The 23,388-nt window shown below is 41.1% G+C and overlaps 1 protein-coding gene across 1 annotated transcript; it reads left to right on the forward strand.

Annotated features, from left to right (window-relative positions):
• The first annotated feature begins 1,096 nt into the window (after window positions 1-1,096).
• Window positions 1,097-21,427, forward strand: galm (galactose mutarotase). Its single transcript, XM_030441875.1, has 9 exons — window positions 1,097-1,222; window positions 2,511-2,715; window positions 4,096-4,250; window positions 9,271-9,384; window positions 9,708-9,800; window positions 15,552-15,633; window positions 16,330-16,480; window positions 16,608-16,782; window positions 20,323-21,427. The coding sequence occupies exons 2-9, from the start codon at window positions 2,529-2,531 to the stop codon at window positions 20,398-20,400; spliced, it is 1,035 nt and encodes a 344-aa protein (XP_030297735.1). The 5' UTR covers window positions 1,097-1,222; window positions 2,511-2,528; the 3' UTR covers window positions 20,401-21,427.
• The last annotated feature ends 1,961 nt before the right edge of the window (window positions 21,428-23,388 follow it).

Raw genomic sequence — 23,388 nt, forward strand, 5'->3', positions numbered from 1 at the left:
TTTTAAGGGCAACATTTTCACTCATGAGATGCTTACAGAGTAATGCATGACGTTTTTATTAACAAACGCCGGTGCTGTACATTTTTTTTTGGTAAGTTTACACAGGAGATACTTTTAAAGTTTTTGAACTACTCACCATTGGAGCTGAATCTCTGGCACGCCGCCGTCAAGGCAGACAAAAAGTGTCGACCTCTACCTGTTAGGTCTCACTTGGGGATCAACACTTTTGTCTGCCCTGACGGCGGCGCGCCGGAGGTGCTACTGCTAACGTGAGTTGTCCAAAAACCTTCTTTTTAGTTAACTCTGTGTACATAAACAATGTTGTCAATGCTTGTGTTCATGTGTAGAGACCTTGGTGATACTACGAGCAAAGTTTAATATTGTGTCGAGTCTTCTTAGTGTTTTAAAAATAGTGATTTTGATGCTAGCGTCAGAGTGCCCCTGCACCCCATTGAAAATTAGCTTGCCCGAAAATGAAACTAGGTAAATCTTAAAAGTGCCTATCTCTTTGTAATTATGCTTGTACACAAAGGTTTGACTCATATTCAATCACAAATAAAGCCTTGGTTGCTTTTTGGCGAGAGTTTCACTTTAATTCATAGAATGTTGACTTCATTTATACTTTATACTGTTCATATTTATTTTATTATAATAACAACATAATGTCTTAATGGGGATTCAAAATACTGCTACTTCTGGTACTAGGCATGAATCTACTACGAAAGAGTATTGGGTCCATGGGTGAGAAAAAAAAAATCAGGAGGAAGTTTTTTTTATTTTCATTAGACACCTCGAGAAAAGTCAAAATGTCGAGAATAAAGTTTACACTTCAAGAATAATGCCGACCTTTTGAGACTACAACAAACAGTGCATAACTACCCAAGCATGGAAGAGGTGGCTGCATTTGTGCAAACTGAGATTGAAAGGATGGAGTGACGGCAGAAACCTGAAGCTGGGCAGCTCACACAGCTGCCAGTCCTCCCCTAACTGGATTTGAGGGACCAGAAGAGTTGACTTTATTGTCGACATTTTTCTTGAAGGGCATAATGAAAAAAAAACTTCCTCCCTCTCATTTTCCCCCTCATCCCTGGCCCTAGTACTGTAATCTACACACTCGATCACAGTAGGTGGCGGTACGCCGCCCTTACAGTGGTTTACGATCCACGATTAAGCCCAAGAAGAAGAAGACCGGACGCTTTTTTAGTTGCTAAACTATTTTCAGGTGAGAAACAATGAGTGTGACACATGAGTGACAAGTGGTGACGATTTGTGAAATTCTTTTAATGTAGAATTATGTTGGTTGTCAACACCCCACATAGTTAACACCAGTCAGCCAGTTAACACACCGGTACTCGGAAGTTTTCGAGTGTATACTATTTGGCTGTGTGTGTGTGAGTGTGAGTGTGAGAGAGAGACTGTTCACCTGCGGCACGTAAAAACACATTTTATCTTTAAAAACACGTATATGCGCTTGTATGTTCTTGCCCTCAGCACTTTAACCATAGCAATTGTGTACTTTAGGTATCCTTGATAAATAGCAGCTAAGATGTGAGCCTCACCACTGTTGTTTCTATTTTTCCTTTCTTACTTTATCGACGGTGACAAGTCGTGATTTGTTTCTCGCGACACATGAACTCATTGTAAGTCGTTTTGGACAAAAGCTAAAAGGGCACACAGACGTCATACTGTAGTCAAATAGGTAATAAATTACACTGTAGCTAAAAAAAAGCTAAATTTAGGTCAGAATATTGTTGATAATCCTGTTAGCTGATACTACGGAAGCCCTAAACGGCCATGCATTCATACATTTTATTTCCTCCGTTTTCCCGTGATAACGAGTTAATTTTGTCCGTTTTCCCGAGATAACGAGATAACGAAACTTTGTTTCTTGTGATAACGAGTTAACTTCATTTGTTTTCCCGAGATAACAGGATAATAAGGTGTGTGTGTGTGTGTGTGTGTGTGTGTGTGTGAGTGAATGAGTCAGTCAGTTAGTGTAACGACTGTAATTGGCCTTTAATGTGAATTGTTAATAAGAACATCTTGTTTTAATTTAGTTAACTGATATTCTTTGAAGCCAGGTTATTATTTCATTAATTATATCAGACACTAAATGTGGGACTTTTATTTTCAAAGCGTCTCGCTGTGAGCCGAGAACATCTGTGTTCCTGTTAATCGTGTGCGTGCGTGTTTGAAGTGTGCCTGCATGATTTTTGCTGAACGTGATTAAATGATTTACTGTGCACCTGGCTGATAAAGGGTACAAGCTCTTACGGTGTGTCTGAAAGTGTGTTAACTCGGGGAAACACATTTTCGTTATCACGAGATCTCGAGAAAATTGTTCCGTTATCTCGGGAAAACGAATGAAATTAACTCGTTATCACGGGAAAACTGAGGAAATAAAATATATGAATGCATGGCCTTTTAGGGCTTCCGAATGATACAGATGAAATGTACGGTGAAGCAACATTTTGTGAAGGTGATGTCCTGTCCTCTACTGTCCTGTTCAGGTTGCTCTACATTCCAGGATGACTCAGATAAGCCATCAGCGTTGGGGGGAGGGGTATGGCCAGGGCAGTGTGGACCTGTGGGTGCTGCAGTCCTCCCAGTTGCGGGTTGAGGTTCTCACCCTGGGTGCCATCATCAGGTCTGTGCAAAGCAGAGGGAAGGATGGTCAAATGGAAGACATAGTCCTGGGCTACGATGACCTTGAAGGTTGGAAGGCACATAATTGTTAGACTCCATTAACAAATCAAAAGTAATGAATGGTTAGACCTCAAAAGAAAGTCAATATATCCACATGACTAACAAGCAGTGGCGTGCGCAGACTTTTTGAAGGGCAGGAGCGAAAAGAAGGGCACTTTAGCGCGCGTTTTGGCTCCCAAGAGGACACTTTAGTGCGCGTTTTGGCTCCCAAGAGGGCGCTTTAGCGCGTGTTTTGGCTCCCAAGAGGGCAGTTTATCATGTTTAAACCAGCCATGGGGGCAGTTTAGTGTGTTTTGCCAACCAAGAGGGCACTTTGGCATGCTTTTTTGGCTCTCAGGAGGGCACTTTAGCGCGCATTTAGCCCCCCCCCCCCCCTTTGTGCACATCACTGCTAACAAGTATTTATCGGAGCTCTCATTGTGTCCATATTTTGTTGAGATCATATCTACAATCAATATCAATTAATTTTGTAAAACAATATAATATTTGATTGCGTCTTATAGTCCATTTAGGAAGTGCTTCAGATGAGATTTAAGAATATAGATCTATATGAATATAACCTGAAATTATATCCAATGTTATTCTAAGGCCATATCGCACAGCCTTAGAATATTTAAAGGACATTTCTTAAATCACAGAACTGTTATACAGAAATTAAAGGAACCATTTTTCAAAAATGAAAAAATTATGTTTATCTAGTCTTGCCTATGAAGTTTTGTAGTCCACAATACATTTGTGGAGCTTCACAACAAAACAGCGTTGCAGCATTCTCCTAAACAACTGAGGCAGATGGGGACTTAAAACGCAAAAACACAAAAGAACATAAAATGGTTCCATTCAGTGTGTAATCCAAGTCCGAGAAGACATTATTTACACCCTTTTTAGATGGAATCTTCACTGAAGCTGCTGTGCTAAAAGCAGTGGCACGCACTTGTTTTTTTACGTTTGAAAGTACAACTTCAGTTGTTGCTGTGATGCTGTTTAGCTATGAAGTGCCAGAATTGTTTTGTGGACTACACACTTCACCTGACTTTCTATTGGCATGGGAGTTTTTGGATGACCTTTTTCTTTAAGTAACTGTTGTCCCTATATGTTGCTCCTTGATTTTAAATAGAAAATGTTTGCATCAGTATTCATGGGGACTCTAAGATGACATATTTTAAAGGGAGTTGGCTTCATCCTTATTTAGCCCCTGGTTATTTCTGTTTTTTATAATTTATTCAAATATTATTATTATTCTCATTGTCATAGTCTCTATGCTGACGCTCTATGAAATCGCATTTGACAGAAGGACAGATGCTTCAGGAAAGAACTGAGGAAGAACAAGTGAGGTTAATGTGAGACATTACTGAGTGAATTTGAATAAGAATAGCCTGTGTTGTGTTGCAGCTTATGTGTCAGATAAGCGTTACCTGGGAGCCACGGTGGGTCGGGTGGCCAACAGGATTGCACAGGGACACTTTGTAGTGGAAGGAAAAGACTACCAACTAGATGTCAATAATGGACCTAATGCACTGCATGGGGGGCTACATGGCTTCAATAAGGTGAGTATATGTTTGTGGATGATCAACTTAGCATTGAGAAAGCTTATAGAAACTATGTATAACCTCTGTGGAAAAATACCATTAGCTTTTCCTCTTCGTACTTTTAGGCACAAAGGGGTTTCACCACCCAGCTGCTGATAAAATAAGACAAATCTTTCTTGATCCACATCATCTTTTGCAATTACACAATAAGGGAAATAATTGCAGATAAGTATAGAAAATAAGAGAAATAAATGACATAGGTACTGTATATACAACTAAGTAGAACATGCACAAGAACATTTGGAGACTGAGGGCGTACTCACACTAAGGCTGTACCGTGCCATAGCATGTTTGACCCACAAAGTCCAGTTTGTTTGACTAGTGTGAGCTCTCAAGCACAGTAAACTTCCTTGGCCCTGGGACGGTTGGAAGAGGTATGCTTCGGCATGTATGGTTGCTCATGCACGAGCACAAGCACAGGTGCGCAAAGTGGACATGAAGCATAATAATGTGTGTCCACCTTGCATAAACAAGAAATCCATGAATGTGATGGGGCCATCTGTGACCAAAACTACACAGAGTCATGTTCTTTCAGTTGGTCCACCCTGTGCTGCAACCATGCTACAACTTGATGACGTATGTACACGACTTAGTGCAGGCCAGCAGGGGACTGGGGAGGAGGGCCCATTGCAGTTTGTCCCGATACAGGTAAAGTGAAGATGGGGCTGTTGAAGCGGCTGGCGTACTCGCGTTGGGGGTGCGAGGGCTCTGTGCTTTGAGCTAAATGCTAAATTCTTCATCCTGAGAAGGACATGAATGCAATCACCAAATCTAATGGCAATCCATCTAACATTTGATAGAATAGGATAGTATATCACCCTAAAATGTCAACCTCAGGGAGTCATCATTAACGACCCATGGATCCCTGTACCAAATTCTGTTCCAATCCATCAAGTAGATATTAAGAACATTTTTAGCTGCTGGTGTATGGAGAGAATGTTGTTCCTTTATTATTCAATCAAATAGAATAGATTTAAAACCAAAAAAGAGCTTTGAGAGCAAAAGAGGGTAAGTGGCAATCAAATTATTTTTTTTTTATATCGAAAAAGAACAGGTTGCAATTGAAAAAAAATATGAGAGAACATATTTCTTCAACTTCAATCAAAACTAATGTTTGCAAGTAAAAACATACGACCACTTTGCTTGCAAATCAGTCCTCTTTGCTAGCGAGTCATAAAGTTTTGTTTGCAAATCAGTCCTCTTTGCTTGCAAGTTCTAAAGTTTTGCTTGCGAATTCAACTGCACTTGATGGGCGGGGCCTACGCTGGTGGATGAGAGAAGAGTTTCTACTGGTTAACTTGACCTGGCTCCAGCGCCAGCTACGTCTTCCGCATTCCCTTGTGCTGTGCTACTTGGAGGCAAGCCTGTCGCTCTGGAAATGTTTCCCATAAGTAATGAATTGCGCTACATATCGTTGGCTACAGCCAGCCGTACATTCACAACAACAACAACAACAAAACAAGTAATGAATTATAATGCCCTGCTGCTGCAAGCACACTGATTAGCAACAACATGGTTGTCTCTGCTAGTCACGGCCTGAGCAGAGTAGCCTAATGAGTGAGTGAATTACAGGGAGGCGTATACAGCGTAGGGTTGTGATTTAAACATTTAGTGTTGCATGGTACTCGCGGTGCCAAAACATCACAGTTCCTACACAACACTACTGTCAGCCGGGGGACGGACGAACGGAGAAGACTGTGGCAGCCCACAAACACTCGCTATAAAGCAGCTAACATTGCAAATGAGTACAGTAGCGCTGAGCTAGCAGCGCTGTTGTTCCACCGTCTGGGAAGAACCCTGATCGTGGATTACTAAACTACCGCTGAACGCGATGCCAGTTTCCACTGTGTAGCGGGCTGCCGCTACCCGGCTCCAGTTCTCACTACAGCTGTTCTAATGTCAACAAACACACGTGGCGAATAATTTAACAAATGCACGCATATTACCAAACTCAAGTTTTGATTGAAGTCTCAAAAAAAACCAAAATTTGATTGCCACTTACTCTTTTTTGCTCTCAAATCTCTCTTTTGGTTTCAAATCTCTTTTTTGGTTTCAAATCTATTCTATTTGATTGAATAATAAAGGAACAACATTCTCTCCATACAGGTGGTATGAGTGGAAAAGTCAGGTGAGCGCCGAAATAAGGTGGTTTCATTTTGTAGTGGTACAAACGCGTACAAATGAAGTCAAATATGCACGTGTAAGGGTGCACACAGGTAATGGCAGTCCATCCAATAGTCATAAGATATATCAGTCTGGCCAAAGTGGTGGTCAAACTGACCCAACATTATCACTCCACTAGCATTGCTTAGTTATTGCCATTCTACATACAGTACATTCCACATGCAATGATAACATATTCAACAGATGTGTGATGTCTTTTAGCAACACACAAGAAGAGTAGTGAACATGGCACATCAGTGAAGCTGTAAGTGTGGTTTTGTTCTTAAAGCAGCAGTCTGCTTATTAAGACTGAGGGCTAAATTCTACATAGCACGGGCCTTGACCTTATCTTTAGGGTGTGTGTGTGTGTGTGTGTGTGTGTGTGTGTGTGTGTGTATCCTTATCTTTAGTCCTTATCTTTAGGGGTGTGTGTGTGTCTTTGTGCATTTATTGTAAATACCCCCCTCCCCAGAGATAAGGACTCTAGTCCTACTATGAGGACTGTATATATGTGCATGTCTGTGCTGTGCATCTTGCTGAACATGTTTGTTTGTGTGACAGCAGTTCATAGGCTTCTGTTTATTGAATTTAGATGTCTCATGAGGCTAAAACTAAACAAACTTTTATCACAGCACTGCTCAAGGAATTTGACTGCACATCACGTGGTGAAGGTTTAAGCAGAAGCTGTATAGCAGAGAGAAAAGGGACAAACTGCATGCATGTGTTCAATGTCCCATTTTACATCATCCCATACCTATGTACAAATGGAGCAACTCATTTTCGGAGAATCATAGAATTCAGAGAATGCACAGCAAGCTAATGAGTGTAATGATTATGACTCAGGGAGGTAAGCTGCTTTGTATGCTTTATTCTTGCGTATATATTGCTTTTCACTCTTCCATTAATACAAATACATCACATACATGCAGTATTGATATCAAGGCACATTAACAGGATTCTTCAGACATTATCGCCCATTATCCTCCACCTCTTGCCCAGTCTGGATTTGGCTCCAGCCCCCTGTGACTACCAAAGATGAGTGGATAGAGTTAATGGGTCAAGGGTCAATTTTAGGTCCAACTCTTTTTAATCTTTACATGCTTCCCCTTGGGGACATTATCAGGAGGCACGGCATCAGCTTTCATAGTTATGCTGACGATACGCAACTGTACATCGCCGTGTCTCCTGATGACACAGGGCCTACAGGGCAGCGAATTTCCTACAGCTCAACCAGGACAAAACAGAGGTTTTACTCATTGGTCCTGATGGCCAGAAAGAGAAACTTTTACCAAAGTTAGAGAATCTTAAACCATCACAATCTGTAAAAAATCTGGGTGTAATTTTTGACTCTGAGCTCAGTTTTATTCCACACATCAAAAATATAACAAAGATAGGTTTTTATCATCTTAAGAATATCGCCAGAGTCCGCCCGTTTCTCTCTCAGGCCAGCACGGAGGTGCTGATGCATGCTTTTATCTCTTGTCTCTTATCTGTAATGCCCTGCTCTCTGGCCTTCCCAAAAAAAGCATCTCGATTTTACAATTACTACAAAACTCAGCCGCACGAGTGCTGACAAGGACCAGAGGGCGGGAGCACATTACACCAGTTTTAAAGTCGCTGCATTGGCTCCCCGTGCGTTTTAAGGATTGATTTTAAGGTTCTTTTACTAGTTTTTAAGTGTCTTAACGGTCTTGGGCCTTCTTATTTATCTGACCTGCTTTTAGTCTATCAGCCCTCGAGGACCCTGAGGTCCTCCGGCACCAGCCTTTTGACCATACCACAGGTTAGTTCAAAAAAGCACGGGGAGGCGGCTTTTAGTTATTATGGGCCCCGACTGTGGAACAGCCTGCCGGAGAACCTCAGGGTTGCGGCGACTGTTGAGGTTTTTAAAAAGAGGCTCAAGACCCACCTTTTTAACCAGGCTTTTACTTAGTTTTTAGCCTCTTTGTTTTTATGTTTTTATGTTTTAGTCTCTCATGTTTTTAGCCGTTATGCTTTTAGGTTTTAGTCCTCTGTGTTGTTTTTAGCCTCTTTGTTTTTATGTTCTTATGTTTTCGTCTCTTGTATTTTTAGCTGTTATGCTTTTAGGTTTTAGTCCTCTGTGTTTTTAGCCGTTATGCTTTTAGGTTTTAGTCCTCTGTGTTTTTAGCCTTTATGCTTTTTGCTTTATTTTACTGTTTCAGACTGTCAGCTTTTAGTCTCCTGTGTTTCCTCATGGGGGCCTGCCGGGCTGGGAGTTGTCTCTGGTCTGGCCGGTGGGGGTGCTGTCTCGGGGGCTGTTTCGGCCTGGGCGGTTAGAGGGCTCCGCACCGAGGTGTGGGGCCTCCTGTCTGCCCGGGTTGGGGTGGTCCCTGTGGTGGCTCTCTCTGCGGCCTTGGACCAGGATCGCTCTCAGTGTGGCTGTCCCCCACAAAGGTAGCTTCCTACACGCATCAGGTCTCGCTGCCCAGCCATGTCTCTTCAGTGACAACTAGTGTATGTGTGGGTATGAGTGTGTGAGTCTGTGTGTCTGCGGGCGTATGTGCGATTGTCTGTTTGAGTGTGTATGTCTCTGTGCATGTCTGTGGGGGTGGGGGGGTTGGGTTCTTTTAATTTTCTTCTCTTGATTTTATTTTCAGTTTCTCTTTTCTGTTGTTGTTTTTAATCTATGTAATCACTTTGAGTTACTCCTCTGTATGAAAAGCGCCATACAAATAAAGATTGATTGATTGATTGAATGGAACGTTATTAATCTTTTGCAACAATGACTCGACAATGATTTTGTAATCCTATATGTATATATTATATACACATGTGTATGTGTTTGTCTCTTTAGGCTATCTGGTTTGCTACAGCACTGGAAAATGGTGTACAGCTGCAAATGACAAGTCCAGATGGAGACCAGGGTTATCCTGGAGAGGTTCAGGTCTCTGTCTCCTATAAGCTAGAGGTAAACCAGGTTCAACACTTTAAAATGCTGTAGCTCTCACTCTCGTCATCCTAAACATTTTCTATTTTCTTACTGAAATTTACATCTGGCTGGGATGATACGACTGTGTTTTGGCTCAATGAATTGCTGCCCCGAAGCACATTTTGGACAGCACAGAGCTCTGGAAACCAAACATCTTTTGGTAAAATTAAACAACCTTAATGAAATAGGACTTTTCAGATAAACAGAAGATGCGCTGTTTCTAGCCAGACATTTTATTCATTTTGCATGTTAATGAATTGTTGGCAGAAATCGGTTTGTTAAAATTAAACGTATGTGTTCAGGGGGACTCACTTACTGCTGAATACCAAGCCCGATCAACCAAAACTACCCCCATCAACCTCACTAACCACTCCTACTTTAACCTGGCTGGACAGGTAAGGGCACATCATCATCCAACATATTAGTGATGTATTTGGTTTAGAAAAGATAGAAGAAATACAACAAGAAAGAGAAATATTGAAATAGGCCACTTTCAATTCACCTTTAGGTTTTAAGGCTAAACATAACAACATAAGCAGTAATTTTCATGACAATGGATTTTAAAAATGTTTAATAAGCAATAGATTGAAAACAATGTGCAATTACAATAGATCAATAGATGTGTAGATTGGTAAAGATGTATAAAATGTGCACAATTGTACAAGCATTTTGCAGATATTGGAGGGGTACAGTGAACATTAGCATTAGTCAGGTGCAACATGAGATGGAGAGAACTAGCAGCATGTGGCTAGATTAGCAGGGGCAGATCACAAATCAGCTCACCTCAGCTCAGTGGGTTGTGTGGTGTTTATGTCTTCTTATGATATACTAAAACTGGCAGTTGTGCACACAGCAACACTATACTTCTGAGGCTTGAAGTACACAACAGAGAAAGCTCATCGATAACAAGCTGGTGCAGTTGGTAGCGCTTACAAAAACATACTATTTTTGTAGTCTGCAGAACGAAGCCTCGTTATTATCTGCTCCTGTTTGTTAATTTACTTAATTACACTGTTAATATGAGCTCAGCTCTTCCAGTATATATGTTTCTTATTCAAAGTCATGTGTATGCGCATACAAACCCTTTTCAGGGCTTTCATTGTGAAACATTATCAGGAATGTGTTTTGGAAATTGCTCACTTGCAGTGTTAGCATATGTGAGTACTAAGCTGAAATCCAATTTAATTTACTATTTTGCTGTGTTACTTTAGTGGAAAAAAATTTAAGTTGAACTAGAACTGCAAGCAGTTATGAAAGGGGGCCAAGCCCCCCCGCGCGACTCGGACCCCGCGCACCGCAGAACCCACGGAAGTTGGCCCAAAGGATGACGGCTCGGGGTAAAAGTGAAGACACAGGCCAACGTCTGAGCCGTGGTATTCGCTGTAATGGGAAGTGTACCGGAAGAGCAAAAGGCTGAATGTGTGCTGATTTGGATTTGTTGTAGTAAGCCACGCCCACATTGACCAGTAATGACCACCTTCAAGATATGGCCTCAGGATTGGCCCTACATCATACCGACCAAATTTAGTAAAAATCGGTGTAGCCGTTCACGAGATATAAACTTCTTATCCTTTTAGTTCCCCCTAGCTGCCAAAATTCGCCAAATTCGGCTCATCCCTTCCCAGTCTCATGGCAACCAAGGATCTCAAATTTGGTGTTAATAGCATTTAGTTTTACCGAGATATCAAACAGTTTCCATTTTTACAGCTAGCTACAGAAATTTGTTCGTTAATAATTTGCAAATTTTTTGACCAAGCAAAATTCTTTTGATAACTTTAGATCAGGTCCAGCTGAAGAGTGTACGTGCCAAGTTTCATGCAGATCGGACAAAATCCCAAGGAGGAGTTTGAAAAAGTAGGTTGTGCATATGTGGCTATTTAGCGAACGAAATGTGCAGCAGAAGTGGGCATGTCCTATGTCAGAAAACCCAGCTCTATTTAGGGAACATATGGATATAAGGTTTGCGAATGTTTTATTTAAAATGTGGAAGTTACGGGCAAAAATGCGATTGCATCCATTATAGTGCCACCTATATTCCAATTTGCACCAAATTTGGCACAGAGCCTCTGGAGGACTTCAGGAATAATTGACTTAAGTTTGATGTTGAAAGCATTTAGTTTGACCGAAATATGAAACAATATGTGTTTTTTAGCTAGCAAAACAGATTGTTTGGTTATAACTAGCAGATTTTTTGGAGTGCCAAAATTCTTTTGATAACTTTTCATCAAACACATCTGGAGATTCTATGTGCAAAGTTTCAGGCAGATGGCGCTTAAACTGTAGGAGGAGTTCAAAAAAGTAGGTTTTGCATATGTGGCGATTTAGTGAACGAAATGTGCAGCAGAAGTGGGCGTGTCCTATGTCAGAAAACCCAGCTCTATTCAGGGAACATATGGATATAAGGTTTGCAAATGTGTTATTCAAAATGTGGAAGTTACAGGCAAAAACGCGATAGCATCCATTATAGCACCACCTAGTGGAGTACAAGTGCAATTTTTGGTATGGATGAATTGTGTCCTATTCTGTATGAACCATATAAATTTCAAAGCTCTCAGCATAGTAGTTTGGCTGAAATTAATGTTTGTTGTTTATGTTGTAATAAGCCACGCCCACATTGACCAGTCATGACCACCTTGAAGATATGGCCTCAGGATTGGCCCTTCATCATACCGACCAAATTTCGTAAAAATCGGTGAAGCCGTTGAAGAGATACAAACTTCCCATATTTTTAGCAACCCCTAGTGGCCAAAATTCGCCAAATTCAGCTCATCCCTTCCCAGTCTCATGGCAACCAAGGATCTAAAATTTGGTGTTAATAACATTTAGTTTTACCGAGATATCAAACAGTTTACGTTTTTATAGCTAGCTACCGAAATTTATTCGTTAATAATTTGTGCATTTTTTGGCCGAGCAAAATACTTTTGATAACTTTAGATCAAGTCCAGCTAAAGAGTGTACGTGCCAAGTTTCACGCAGATCGGACAAAATCCCAAGGAGGAGTTCAAAAAAGTAGGTTTTCCAGTTTTTGCGATTTAGCGAAAAACCTTTCTAACCGGAAGTGGGCGTGGTCAATCGCAAAGTGATTCAGCTCCATTCAGGGAATCTGGGGATACAAGGTTTGTGAATGTACGACATACGGTTTGGGAGTAATAGGCAAAAACGTATTGGCCTAGGTTATAGCGCCCCCTGCAGGCGGATATATGTAGTTTTTTGTGTCTCAGATATTCGCAGGAGTCTGGACCAAACCTTCCAAATTGCACCTCCCTCCCTTGAACGGTTTAGCCACCACTTTTAGCCGGAGAAAAATAAGAATAAAAATCTTTACAATTACAATAGGGTTCCTAGCAACGCTGGTCCTAGGAAATGCGTATGCTTGCATACGCATTCCCTCGGCCCCTCGGGCTTGGCCCCCTAAAAATCTTTACAATTACAATAGGGTTCCTAGCACTGCTGGTCCTAGGAAACGCGTATGTTCCCTCGGCCCCTCGGGCTTGGCCCCCTAATTATTGTTTTGAGAAACTAGTGCATTGCCCGTAGGAAATATGTGTTCCTATAAAAAAGTGGGAGGTTAAGAAGCTTTTTCATGGATGGCCAAATGAGGCTGTGTTTGAAGGTGGGACGTCACGGATATTTAGGTTTGTCGTGAAATCCGATATTCCAGGGTTTAATTGGCTGTTTTTGACTATTTTTGATTTTGCTATTATATTTCACCCTAAAAACTATTTACTTGGTGTGATTATTTTCAGCACAACCTCACATGTGTGACTGTACAGTTATTTTTTCATTTTGACATACTGTATTAACACAATGGACCTAAAATCACAGAAAAAACCATAAAATCCAAATAGAAAAAGTTAGATTTTTTTACTGTGAAAACCACAAATATGTTTAATGTTTTAATATTTTTTTACTTATAATGCAAATATAAATTGTTGTTTGCTAAATATGTGCATACATTTAAAAAATGTCCGAAGTTATATGTAACTATTTACATTTAAATGCAGGCAGTGCTCAGGTCTGCCTGAGCTCCCTCCAGCTGAATGAAGAGCTGCACTGCCTGCTCCACATTCAGCATCTTCTCATTGTTTTGACTCATTAAACAAAAAACCAACTCCACTACACACTTAACACACTACACCAAACACTACATAACACACTAACTATACACTCCAGACACGCTAAATGTCACAAATCTCTCAACTCTCAATATTGTTGTCTATACACCGACTGTCCTGTCATTCATCTGCCTACGTCCCTCCTACAACTTCCTGTTCCTCAACAACCAAACTTGCTGCTTGGACACTTTCGTGACAAAAGCCCGTTTTTACCGTTTCTTCCTGCACCAGACACAAAGCAAATGTGACGGCAATGTTCGCGAAAAAGCGTGGCGGACATTATTTACCCTAAGTCCCGTTTTGAACGTGCCGGTGGATCCGGTCGCCTCGGGAGGTGGGCCGTGTAGGTTGGCTAGTGGCTAGCAGCTAGCAGCTAGCTACACAGGAACATCCACAGATTCCGATTCCACTTTGTTGTCCGCACATCTCCGGATCTGCTCCGGATCTCCCCCGAGAACAGACTCGGTCTGGACTTGTTTAGTCTCATTAATCCACAACAGTCAGTTTAGATGCACAGAACAGAACGGGACCGAACCGCCGGCAAAATCCCGGTCCAGCTAGCGCCGCTGCAGGTATAAATCTGCTTGTTTCTTAAGATGGGGGGGTGGGCTCTGCAGTGATTGGCTCTGGTGCGCACGTGACTGTGGTGGCTCCGGTGGACAATGCTCATGGAATTTGTAAAGCATTTATGAAATAATTTATTAACGGTATAATTGCAGTCCAAACAAATGCGAAATAGCACACCCTTGAACCACGCAGCAGCCATGTTGAAACTCTCAGGTCAGTCTGATCCTGATCCGCAGAGATATTTGAGGAATACACACACACACACACACACACACACACAGACAGACAGAGGTTACTTGCTTTTATAGAGAGATATACAATACCACCTCAGCTTAGTGTTGGTCAAATGCATTAATTACCAGGAGCAGCAGCCTTTTGCCGACAGTCACAAAAATAGTTAGAAGTTAAAACAGTTGTGTTCAACTCAAAACACAATGAAGTCAACTCAGTGTTTCCAGAGAGGATTCATCCTCTTCAAGAAAGAATAGAATATATTGAATAGAATAAATGTTATTGTCATTGTTTCAGAATCAACAGAACACAGGTAGCAGCTCTTCATTTGACCAATAAATATCAAATATAAACAAGTATATAAAGAAATCGAAAAAATTGTAGGATATATACCTTCTTTTGGAGTCAGCCAGTGTAAATGTCTCTGAGAGGGGGTAGTGTCAACCTGATGACACGCTCCGCTGCCCTCACCACCTGCTGCAGGTCCTTCCTGTGCTGTGCTGTGCAGCTGGAAAACCACACTGTGCAGCGGTAGGTGAAGAAGCTTTCTATTAGTGACCTATAGAAGTTGGTCAGCAGGTGTTGAGGGAGGTGAGCGTGCTTTAGCTTCCTGAGGAAATAAAGTCTTCGCCACCTGATGTAAGGTGTGTGTGGTCCAAGTGAGGTTAGCCAAGATGTGAACCCCGCTCTCCACCTCCTCCCCAGCATATAGAGGGCAGAGAACTCTGTGCGTTTGGATTACCAGAAATCCTCAATCAGTTCCTTGGTTTTCGAGGTTATTGTCCAGGTTGACTGTGTTGAATGCTGAGCTGAAGTCTCCAAACAGCACTTTACATACGTGTTGGGCTGATCCAGGTGTGTAAGGGCTGTGTGGAGTGTTGTGTTGATAGCATCCTCTGCCGACCCATTTGCTCGGTAAGCAAACTGGTCCAGGTCAGCAGGGATGGCTGATTTGATGTGAGAGAGGATGAGTCTCTCAAAACATTTGGTAATTATGGGGGTAAGAGCAACTGGGCGATAGTCATTAAGGCAGTTCACTGTACCTTTATTTGGGACTGGGGTGATGGTTGCTGACTTCAGGCAGGTGGGGACTGCAGATTGTAGAAGCGAGAGGTTGAAGATGGTGGTGAATACCTCTGCTAGTGTGAGTCTGCAAGTAAGTGGTCAGAGTTTGGGTCAGGGGGTCACCGTGTGTGTGTGTGTGTGTGCGTGTGTGTGTGTGCCTTCATACAGGGTGCAGCAGATATCTATGACCATGAAGTGTCCATCTGTGCTCAGTCCTACCTGCCTGTGGATGACACATCCATTCCTACAGGTAAAATAATCATATATACATATATATATATATATATATATATATATATATATATGTATATATATATATATATATATATGTGTGTATATATATATATATATGTATATATATATATATATGTATAAATAAATATAAATATTAATAACAACAATTAAGACCATTTAAAACCGACAAAAATATAAGGCATTGAAGTCCGTAACCTACTCACCCATGGCAGAAGCACAAATATCAAGGAGAATACAATGAAATAAGCAAAATCTCAGGAGTTTACTGTATCGGCCAGCAGCACGCTCTGCTTCTCTTACACTCTCGGTGGAATATGCAATCGCTTGGAGGTCAGAGCAAAATAACATCACACACATAACAGAAGAGGAATTTTGGTCATCCCCCCACAATTCATGGCCCCAGAGAGCTCTAATAAACTATTTATTTGGAACAAAGTGCTCTCCTCCAGAGTTGGTGGGATGAGACTGGATTTCTCAGGTCTGTTCCTCATCCCCCTTGATATCCTTCCTCCTTAAGGTTAGGGGTCATGGGGTCTGTGTGTGGGTCTCTGTGCACTCCAACACAGGCACAGAGAGCCTTTCGATTAAACCATCAAAATGTTTCTGAGAAGAACTTAGTTTCTTTGTATATTCCTGTGTTCAGTACGCTGTAGCCAACATGCTGCTCACTCAGACTTTTTTCTATCCATAGGAGAGATCAGAGGAGTGGAAGGCACGCCTTTTGACCTCAGAAAGCCTGTTTTGATTGGCCCTCGGCTGAGAGAAGTTCCTGGTTTGGGGTTTGACCACAACTTCTGTTTGTCATCACCCGGAGAAGCCTGGACAGAGAGGCACGCTGCAAGGTTTACTGCTTAAGTTGTTTTCTCACCAACACACTTTAGTATATACAGTCACACACATGCACACACTACACACATAAAATTGTCTTTAATATAAACTGACAGGAAAACTTCTTTCTTCATCTCTCAGAGTGTGTCACCCAGCCAGTGGGCGTGTCCTGGAGGTTTCTACAAGCCAACCAGGAGTCCAATTCTACACTGCCAACTTCCTGGATGGCTCAATAACAGGAAAGGGCGGGACTAGATACATGCAGCACTGCTCCTTTTGTCTGGAGACACAAAATTGGCCTGATGCTGTGAACCAGGTATGATGACGATGATAATGATGATGATAATGATGATGATGCTGCACAGAAACTCGCTGTACATAGTTGTTGTATGGAGTGATCTGTTGTTGATCTTTCGTAGGATTTTATTATATTATTGAGAAAGTTAAAATTGCCTTTTTTGTGATTTAGCTCATAATCTGGGAATACAGTTAAAGCATCAGTAGATTTTTTGGCCGGTAACGAAGCCATTAGTTACAGCTTTGTAAAGGTGCCTCATGAGAATGGTGTGCCACAGTTTTTTGCATGCCAAGCAGGTAAAAGAGGAATTTGGTTCGAAGGAAACATTTGAGATGTTGGTACCTGGACAAGCCACAGGCTGCTTTGTGTTAACTAAACACGTTCAGGCTCCAGAGGAGAGGCTGCACAATGTAGCCTCCTATCCCTGCAGATGTGAGGACCTCCCTCAGTGAGACCCACTGCCACAGAGCCCCGCTTTCCTTGCCCATGTTAACTCTGCTGTCTCTCAGCCACAGCACTGAGAAACGCCACGGTCAGCCCGCTAGTAGGGCGCTGCCATGGCAACGCCATTCATCCGCGGCAAGAACAAGGCTGACGGACACGCTAATCACCATCAGCGAAATCACAAGTGAAGCTTAATTTAGTGTCAGGGCAGATACTAGATATTGATAGTGTGTCTTGTGTGCTTTGAGCTGCATTAATGTGAGAGTTTTGTGGACTGCCAAGTCTGGTTTGGTCTGCTGTTTCACACTGTAAAACATTGTGATTACTGTTTGCTTTTTCTTTGTGCTCATTACGAGCTGATTCAAGCTTTTCTACTTTGTGGAGCCAAGTGTTAGCTTTGCCAGTGTGTCAGTGCACCTTTTTATCCAGGAACAATGACTGAGTTCCTTTACCAGTTGCCACATTGATTGAGGTACTTTAGTGTTTAGTTTAGTTGCTGTTGCTGTAGTTGAAAAATAGATGTTTGTTGGTAAAAGTGTATTGCTTATTGATTAGGGCTGTAACGATACACCAAACTCACGATTCGGTTTGTATCACGATTTTTGACCCACAGTTCGATACAAACCTCGATTTTTTAGAATAAAATTAAACATTTTATCTATGTAACATTTCAGTAACTTCTGTATATGAAACTCGTCTGATAGTATCAGAGGCGCAGTACTGGGAAACTGCTGCGCATATGGAGGGGGTGTCCTACAGTCTGATGACTGCACAGGTCCCTCACTCAACTTAATAAACAGAAATGTCCCACAAAGCAACGTTACAGAACCAAACAAAAGTAACGTAGTAACTGTAACTGTCTTTGGCAACTTATATGAGGAAAAAGGTACCACAGATATAGTGGAGAAGTGTCCGTCCTCCCGTCTGTCCTACCAACTCCTCGCGACATTTCTGCCCGAAAAACAGCGTCTGTCACCGGCAAAAAACTTTAACTCACCCAGTGTTCGTGATGAAAAAAAAAATCTCTGCGACCGTCAGCCCTCCGGACCGAGACTTCAGTGAACTTTCGGAAAACAGCCTCCGTCCCGCAGCGCCGGCTTTCTGTGTGAATTCACGGCGGAGATCTTTTGCTCTGTGTGAATCACCATCAGCGGAGAATTGGCGAACCGCGGCTGCGGCTTTTATGTGTCTTCTCCTGGTTCTTCTTCACTCCGGGGGTGCTTCGCTGTGAGTGAACGACCATCGGTGGAGATTTGGTGAACCACCTGTGGTGTTAATGCGGCGTCTATGTGTGAAAGGGGCTACTTATTGTTACTCATAGGGATGGATCTGGACAGGAACTTGTGTCGCGATTCTGCCTTCTCACACCGCGAGACAGGTTCGTGCATCTGAGTGTCGCGATTTCGGTTTTGATACGTGTGTCGTTACAGCCCTATTACTGATCAATATTTCTAACTTTAAATCTTTTATAACTGTAGAGCAGTTTTTTGTGATTTTTGTGCACATTTACATTTACAAAAGCTGGTTGTGATGGCCAGTGCTCGGATTCGTTTCTTTCACATTCACGGTTCCTTTCAGTTTAAATATTTACATTTAAATGAACATCTGTCATTTGAGACAGTTTTTCCATTTGGATATTGGTCCATGATTCCAGGGTGTTGCCCCATAATTTTTCATTTATATTCATGATCTTATTATAATTTTTGTTAATTACTATTCGTAATTATGAACTGATAAAAACCAATCCTGCACTACTAATGTACACAACAGAGACCAGAACCTTGGTTTTCACAGAAAGTGAAAAGTTGTTTGTGGTAGAATATTATGAACTAGAGTTTTACTTGGATTTGGTCGAAAACCATGGACATGTGTTCCTGAGGTCAGGAACGAAGCTCTTCGCACCACAAGCAACTTCTAGGCATATTGGTTTGTAAAAGTCATCATCTTAACACTGTATCGGTCTACTATTTACAAAACCCAACCTTTGTTTGAAGTAAAATATCATGAGGAAATGAGGTCACATTTTTGTAGATATGTTTTTATTTATGAAATGAGGATGATACATGTAAGGGATAATTGCCAACAAGGTGTCCATTTATCAACGATGTGGAGGCCAGAACGGTCCAACCTATACTTCGTTATCCTGCATTATCCCTCTTATACCATGGTCACTTCCCAAAGAAATAAAAAGAACATATATTTTTACATTGTCAAGTTTTGTGATCCAAATCTTACAAGCAATACCTTTGTTTCCCTTGCAACACCTGGGCATATAACTATAGCTGAAACCATCATCAACCATTCATATGCAATGAAGACGTTGTTCATTACTCCAGTAAACAGGAGGCGCTTTAGGCGCATGACTTAGCAATGGGATAAACTAGTCCAATCAACACATAGAAGCATCAACTATAAGCCATAATCACATTGTGTATGGTTGACAAATAGTGAAAATAATTTCACAGCAATGTTGGACAGCAAGTATAGCTAGCTGTCCAATCATGTCACTGTCCGTAAATCAGTCTTAAGATTTTGTAGAACAAATGACAGACCATGTGTTACTGTTGGCTGCAGCCTGAAGGAGCAAGTTGAGGAACAACTGGGATGTGAGATGAGTGCTTGTGTTCAGATGAACAGTGTAGATGTCTTCCTGCAGCTTGTGTGTTGCAGAGGCCATACTGTGGTGTTCAATGAATGATTCACTAAACGGCTACACCCAGTGGTGTAAGTAAGATATTCTGGGTGCCTGTATATCAGAATTTCATCAACACCCTTCAGCCATTCAGAATGAAGTATTCACCCAGACCTTACTATATATTTGGAGATAGAAGGCTGTAATGATAGAGGGTGCTGTATGTTGTACACATAGTAATGTAAATTGCTTATCTGAGGCAAATTAGTGATTTGTGTTTTTGGAGTATACAGTATGTCTACAATTTAATTGTTTGTGGCCTGACTGAGTCAGATTTAACTTAAACCTGAAAAGTTCTGTTATGAAGGTTGAGAAACTGTTCTATAGCTGTGTAAACAGATTGCAAATGCCAGCAAAAAAAATGATGTGTGTGTGTGTGTGTGTGTGTGTGTGTGTGTGTGTGTGTGTGTGTGTTTCTACAGCCTTCATTTCCTGACTCTCTCCTGCGTCCTGGTGAGGACTACCGACATGTCACTCGATTTACCTTCACCACTGTCTGATGCGACTTTAACCAACAGGAAGATGAAAAGAAGAAAGCTAGAAGAAAACTTTGAAGTCACATTGGTCTACAAGCACAATCGTGTACATGCTGTTCATCTTCATCAGCCACTGCATGGGGCAGTTTAAAGCATTAGCTTTAATTTCCTGAATGTGTAAATGTGTAATTTGGTGAAAAGTTTTAATGTGAAGAACTTTGTCATTCCAGTTCTGGAAAATGATCTGCAGGCAGAATTATTACGGCCTGTATATGTAAGGTGAGGGGTCGTGACATGAAACTCAAGGTCCCACCTGACCAAAAACTGTTAATTATAATGTGATTTATGGTCATGTGCAAAATAATTCTTACATCAAACAAAAAACTAATAAAGAGCTTATGCACCCAAGCTTGTTACTGCCATGTGTTCCACTGTATTCATCAGCATAAGATTGGTCCCTGTCTATAATTGATTGCAGTCCATCTGTCCTGCCAATGCAGTGTTGTACAGTATGTATGTTATGTAACATTGCGATGTGTGAGTCTTTACACAGGCTGAACTATTCCTAGAACACTAAGTGAGGAGGCAGGTTTGGCTGAGAGGGCATCCTACTGCTCAGCTAAGAGACAGGATGTATTGCTATGGCAACCTCTTATCCATCATTTAGGGAAGCTTTTAACCACTGAGACTGCATAAAAGGTAGAAGTTGTGAGAACTGGAGAAAAGAACAGAAAACTGATCAAATCAAAACCTGGCTGTGGCTTCCAGGCTTTCTTGTTTGACTGTAGGGAGTGTAGTGTGAGATAACCTGCACCATGAAAAAGCCACAGCTGAGTCTCATGCAGGAGACAGTGACAGACAGAGGGTGGGACACTGACAACCTATCAGGTAAAACAGTTTAGTTGGGTTGTTTCCTACTATGAACTAGTTTTTCTTTGGAGCATCAGTTTGCCCCTAAACTTTGAATAGTAAATTGTTACAAAACTGAATATAAGTTGTAGTTTTTACTATCTCAGTAATTATTGTAACAATAAATCTCCTCTACCACAAATGAGTGGATCATATTCTTAAAGCTGGAATTGATAAGGTTGTAGAAACCAGTAAAACAATGCTACATTTCTTAAGTATACAACTTAAAATAATTCCACCTCCTCCCTCCAGAACTCATGAACATGCACTGCCTGACATCAGCAACTACCCGTTATTGTTGTCATTTTGGACAAGCAGACAGTCCGATTCTGGGCCCAGATGTCATCCTATACAGACCTGAACCTATAGTGAATAAGTATAAGTATTTTAAATTTAGTTGTTGCAGATCAGGAAATCCACAGACTTACTGCATGCGAGTTAAGATACAGTATTAAATATGTGTATAATGAAATGTTAAGTAACAATGAATATTGTCAAAATGTTCTTTCTTTAATTGATTTGACAGTCGGTTCTTAATTACATCCAGATGTTGATACAACTACTAGGCTACTTCAATATATATCTGATTGATTAAAATGTGGAGACTCTGCAATAGTTTGAGATATTAAGTTGACTGTGTTAACTGTGTAATATGTTTCATTGTTTGATTTGTCAAATTTAATTTTCATTTTGTCATATCTGAAGACCGTGCCAATGTCAAGGCTTTTTGTTGACACAGGAAATTATGATTATTTATATTTATTTTTATTTAACTAGTGCAGTGTCCATAGGAAGTATGTATTGCTATAGAAAAGTGGGAGGTTAAGTAGCTTTTTCATGGATGGCCAAATGAGGTTGTATTTGAAGGTGGGATAACTATTGTGTTTTCATATATTTTGGCTTTTAGCAAGGACACTGTAGGGAGTTGAACCCCAAGTACCACTACTGGTGTCTTTTTTTGCTTTTTGAGCCATTGGGAAAAAGCAAAAACATTAATGCAACAGGATGGTATTTGAAAGTGTTTTGAAGGCTAAATCTGGTTAGATTTCTGTTTTGAGGATAAGTAAAGGGTATGTATGGTCAAATATTGTAATAAGTATGAATTTGTTATCCATCATGGTAATGCTGTTGCATTGGTGTTAAACACAAACCCTTAGTATGGTTAAACAAACATGTTAAGTTTTGAATAATTCGTTGTAAGACAGAAATTGGGAAGGTAGATAGAGAATGACGGCTGTTGTAGCACAGTGATGATTTTTTTAGAATGAGAAATTGTCTGTTCAGTTATGGTGAGGGTTAGTGTTATTAAGGGTCATGCAGTGAGTTAAATCATAAATGGTAAATGATTAAATATATGTAATATTCATGCTTGTAACAAAATGGGAGTAATTGAATCATCATGCATGTCACATCATGCAAGAACATACAGGTTGGCGCACGTGTACTTACCCACATAGACACACACACACACACAGCTTTACATTGAGTAGTACCTAATTCAGAATCATTTGTATGGCTGACACTGTAGTCCAAACAGGTTATTTACTCGTACTTAATCTGGTAGGTTCATTTTTCTGGGCTGAAACATGAACTTCCAGAGAACTGTGTTAAATGCTCTGTTGTCAGAGTGTGTTTACTGTGTCAGCACTTCTGTAAAGACGACATTGCTCAAAAAGTGACGCTTTTTCTTTGTTTCTTCGTCTAGAGCAAGTATGCGAAGTCTGTTTGATCTGCCAACTCTGCTGGCAGCAACGTAGAATTGTCCATGGCTGAAGAAATCTCTTGTGCAGAAAACACCAACGTGTTGTAAAGACTGACCCTGTGACTTATTCACAGTCCTGGCAAAGCAGGGTCTCACTGGAAATTGTTTCCATCGCAAGGTAAATGGAAAGATGTTGTCAGATGGTATGAGGGTGATTCATGGAATTAAGAGAGCGCGGCCGACATTGACACCAATTACAGATTTTGCAACTAAGAGGTGTGGCAGTATTTGCTCTATGATGTATCTTGAGCCATTGCAATGTCGCAGTAGCATGATCACCATTCCCACCTTTAAAGTTATGCGATGAGGAGGCATTCCGGATGGGCAGAGTGTATTTAAAA

The sequence above is a fragment of the Sparus aurata genome, chromosome 15 (genome assembly GCF_900880675.1).
Source record: "Sparus aurata chromosome 15, fSpaAur1.1, whole genome shotgun sequence".
In the NCBI taxonomy this organism is placed as follows: Eukaryota; Metazoa; Chordata; class Actinopteri; order Spariformes; family Sparidae; genus Sparus; species Sparus aurata.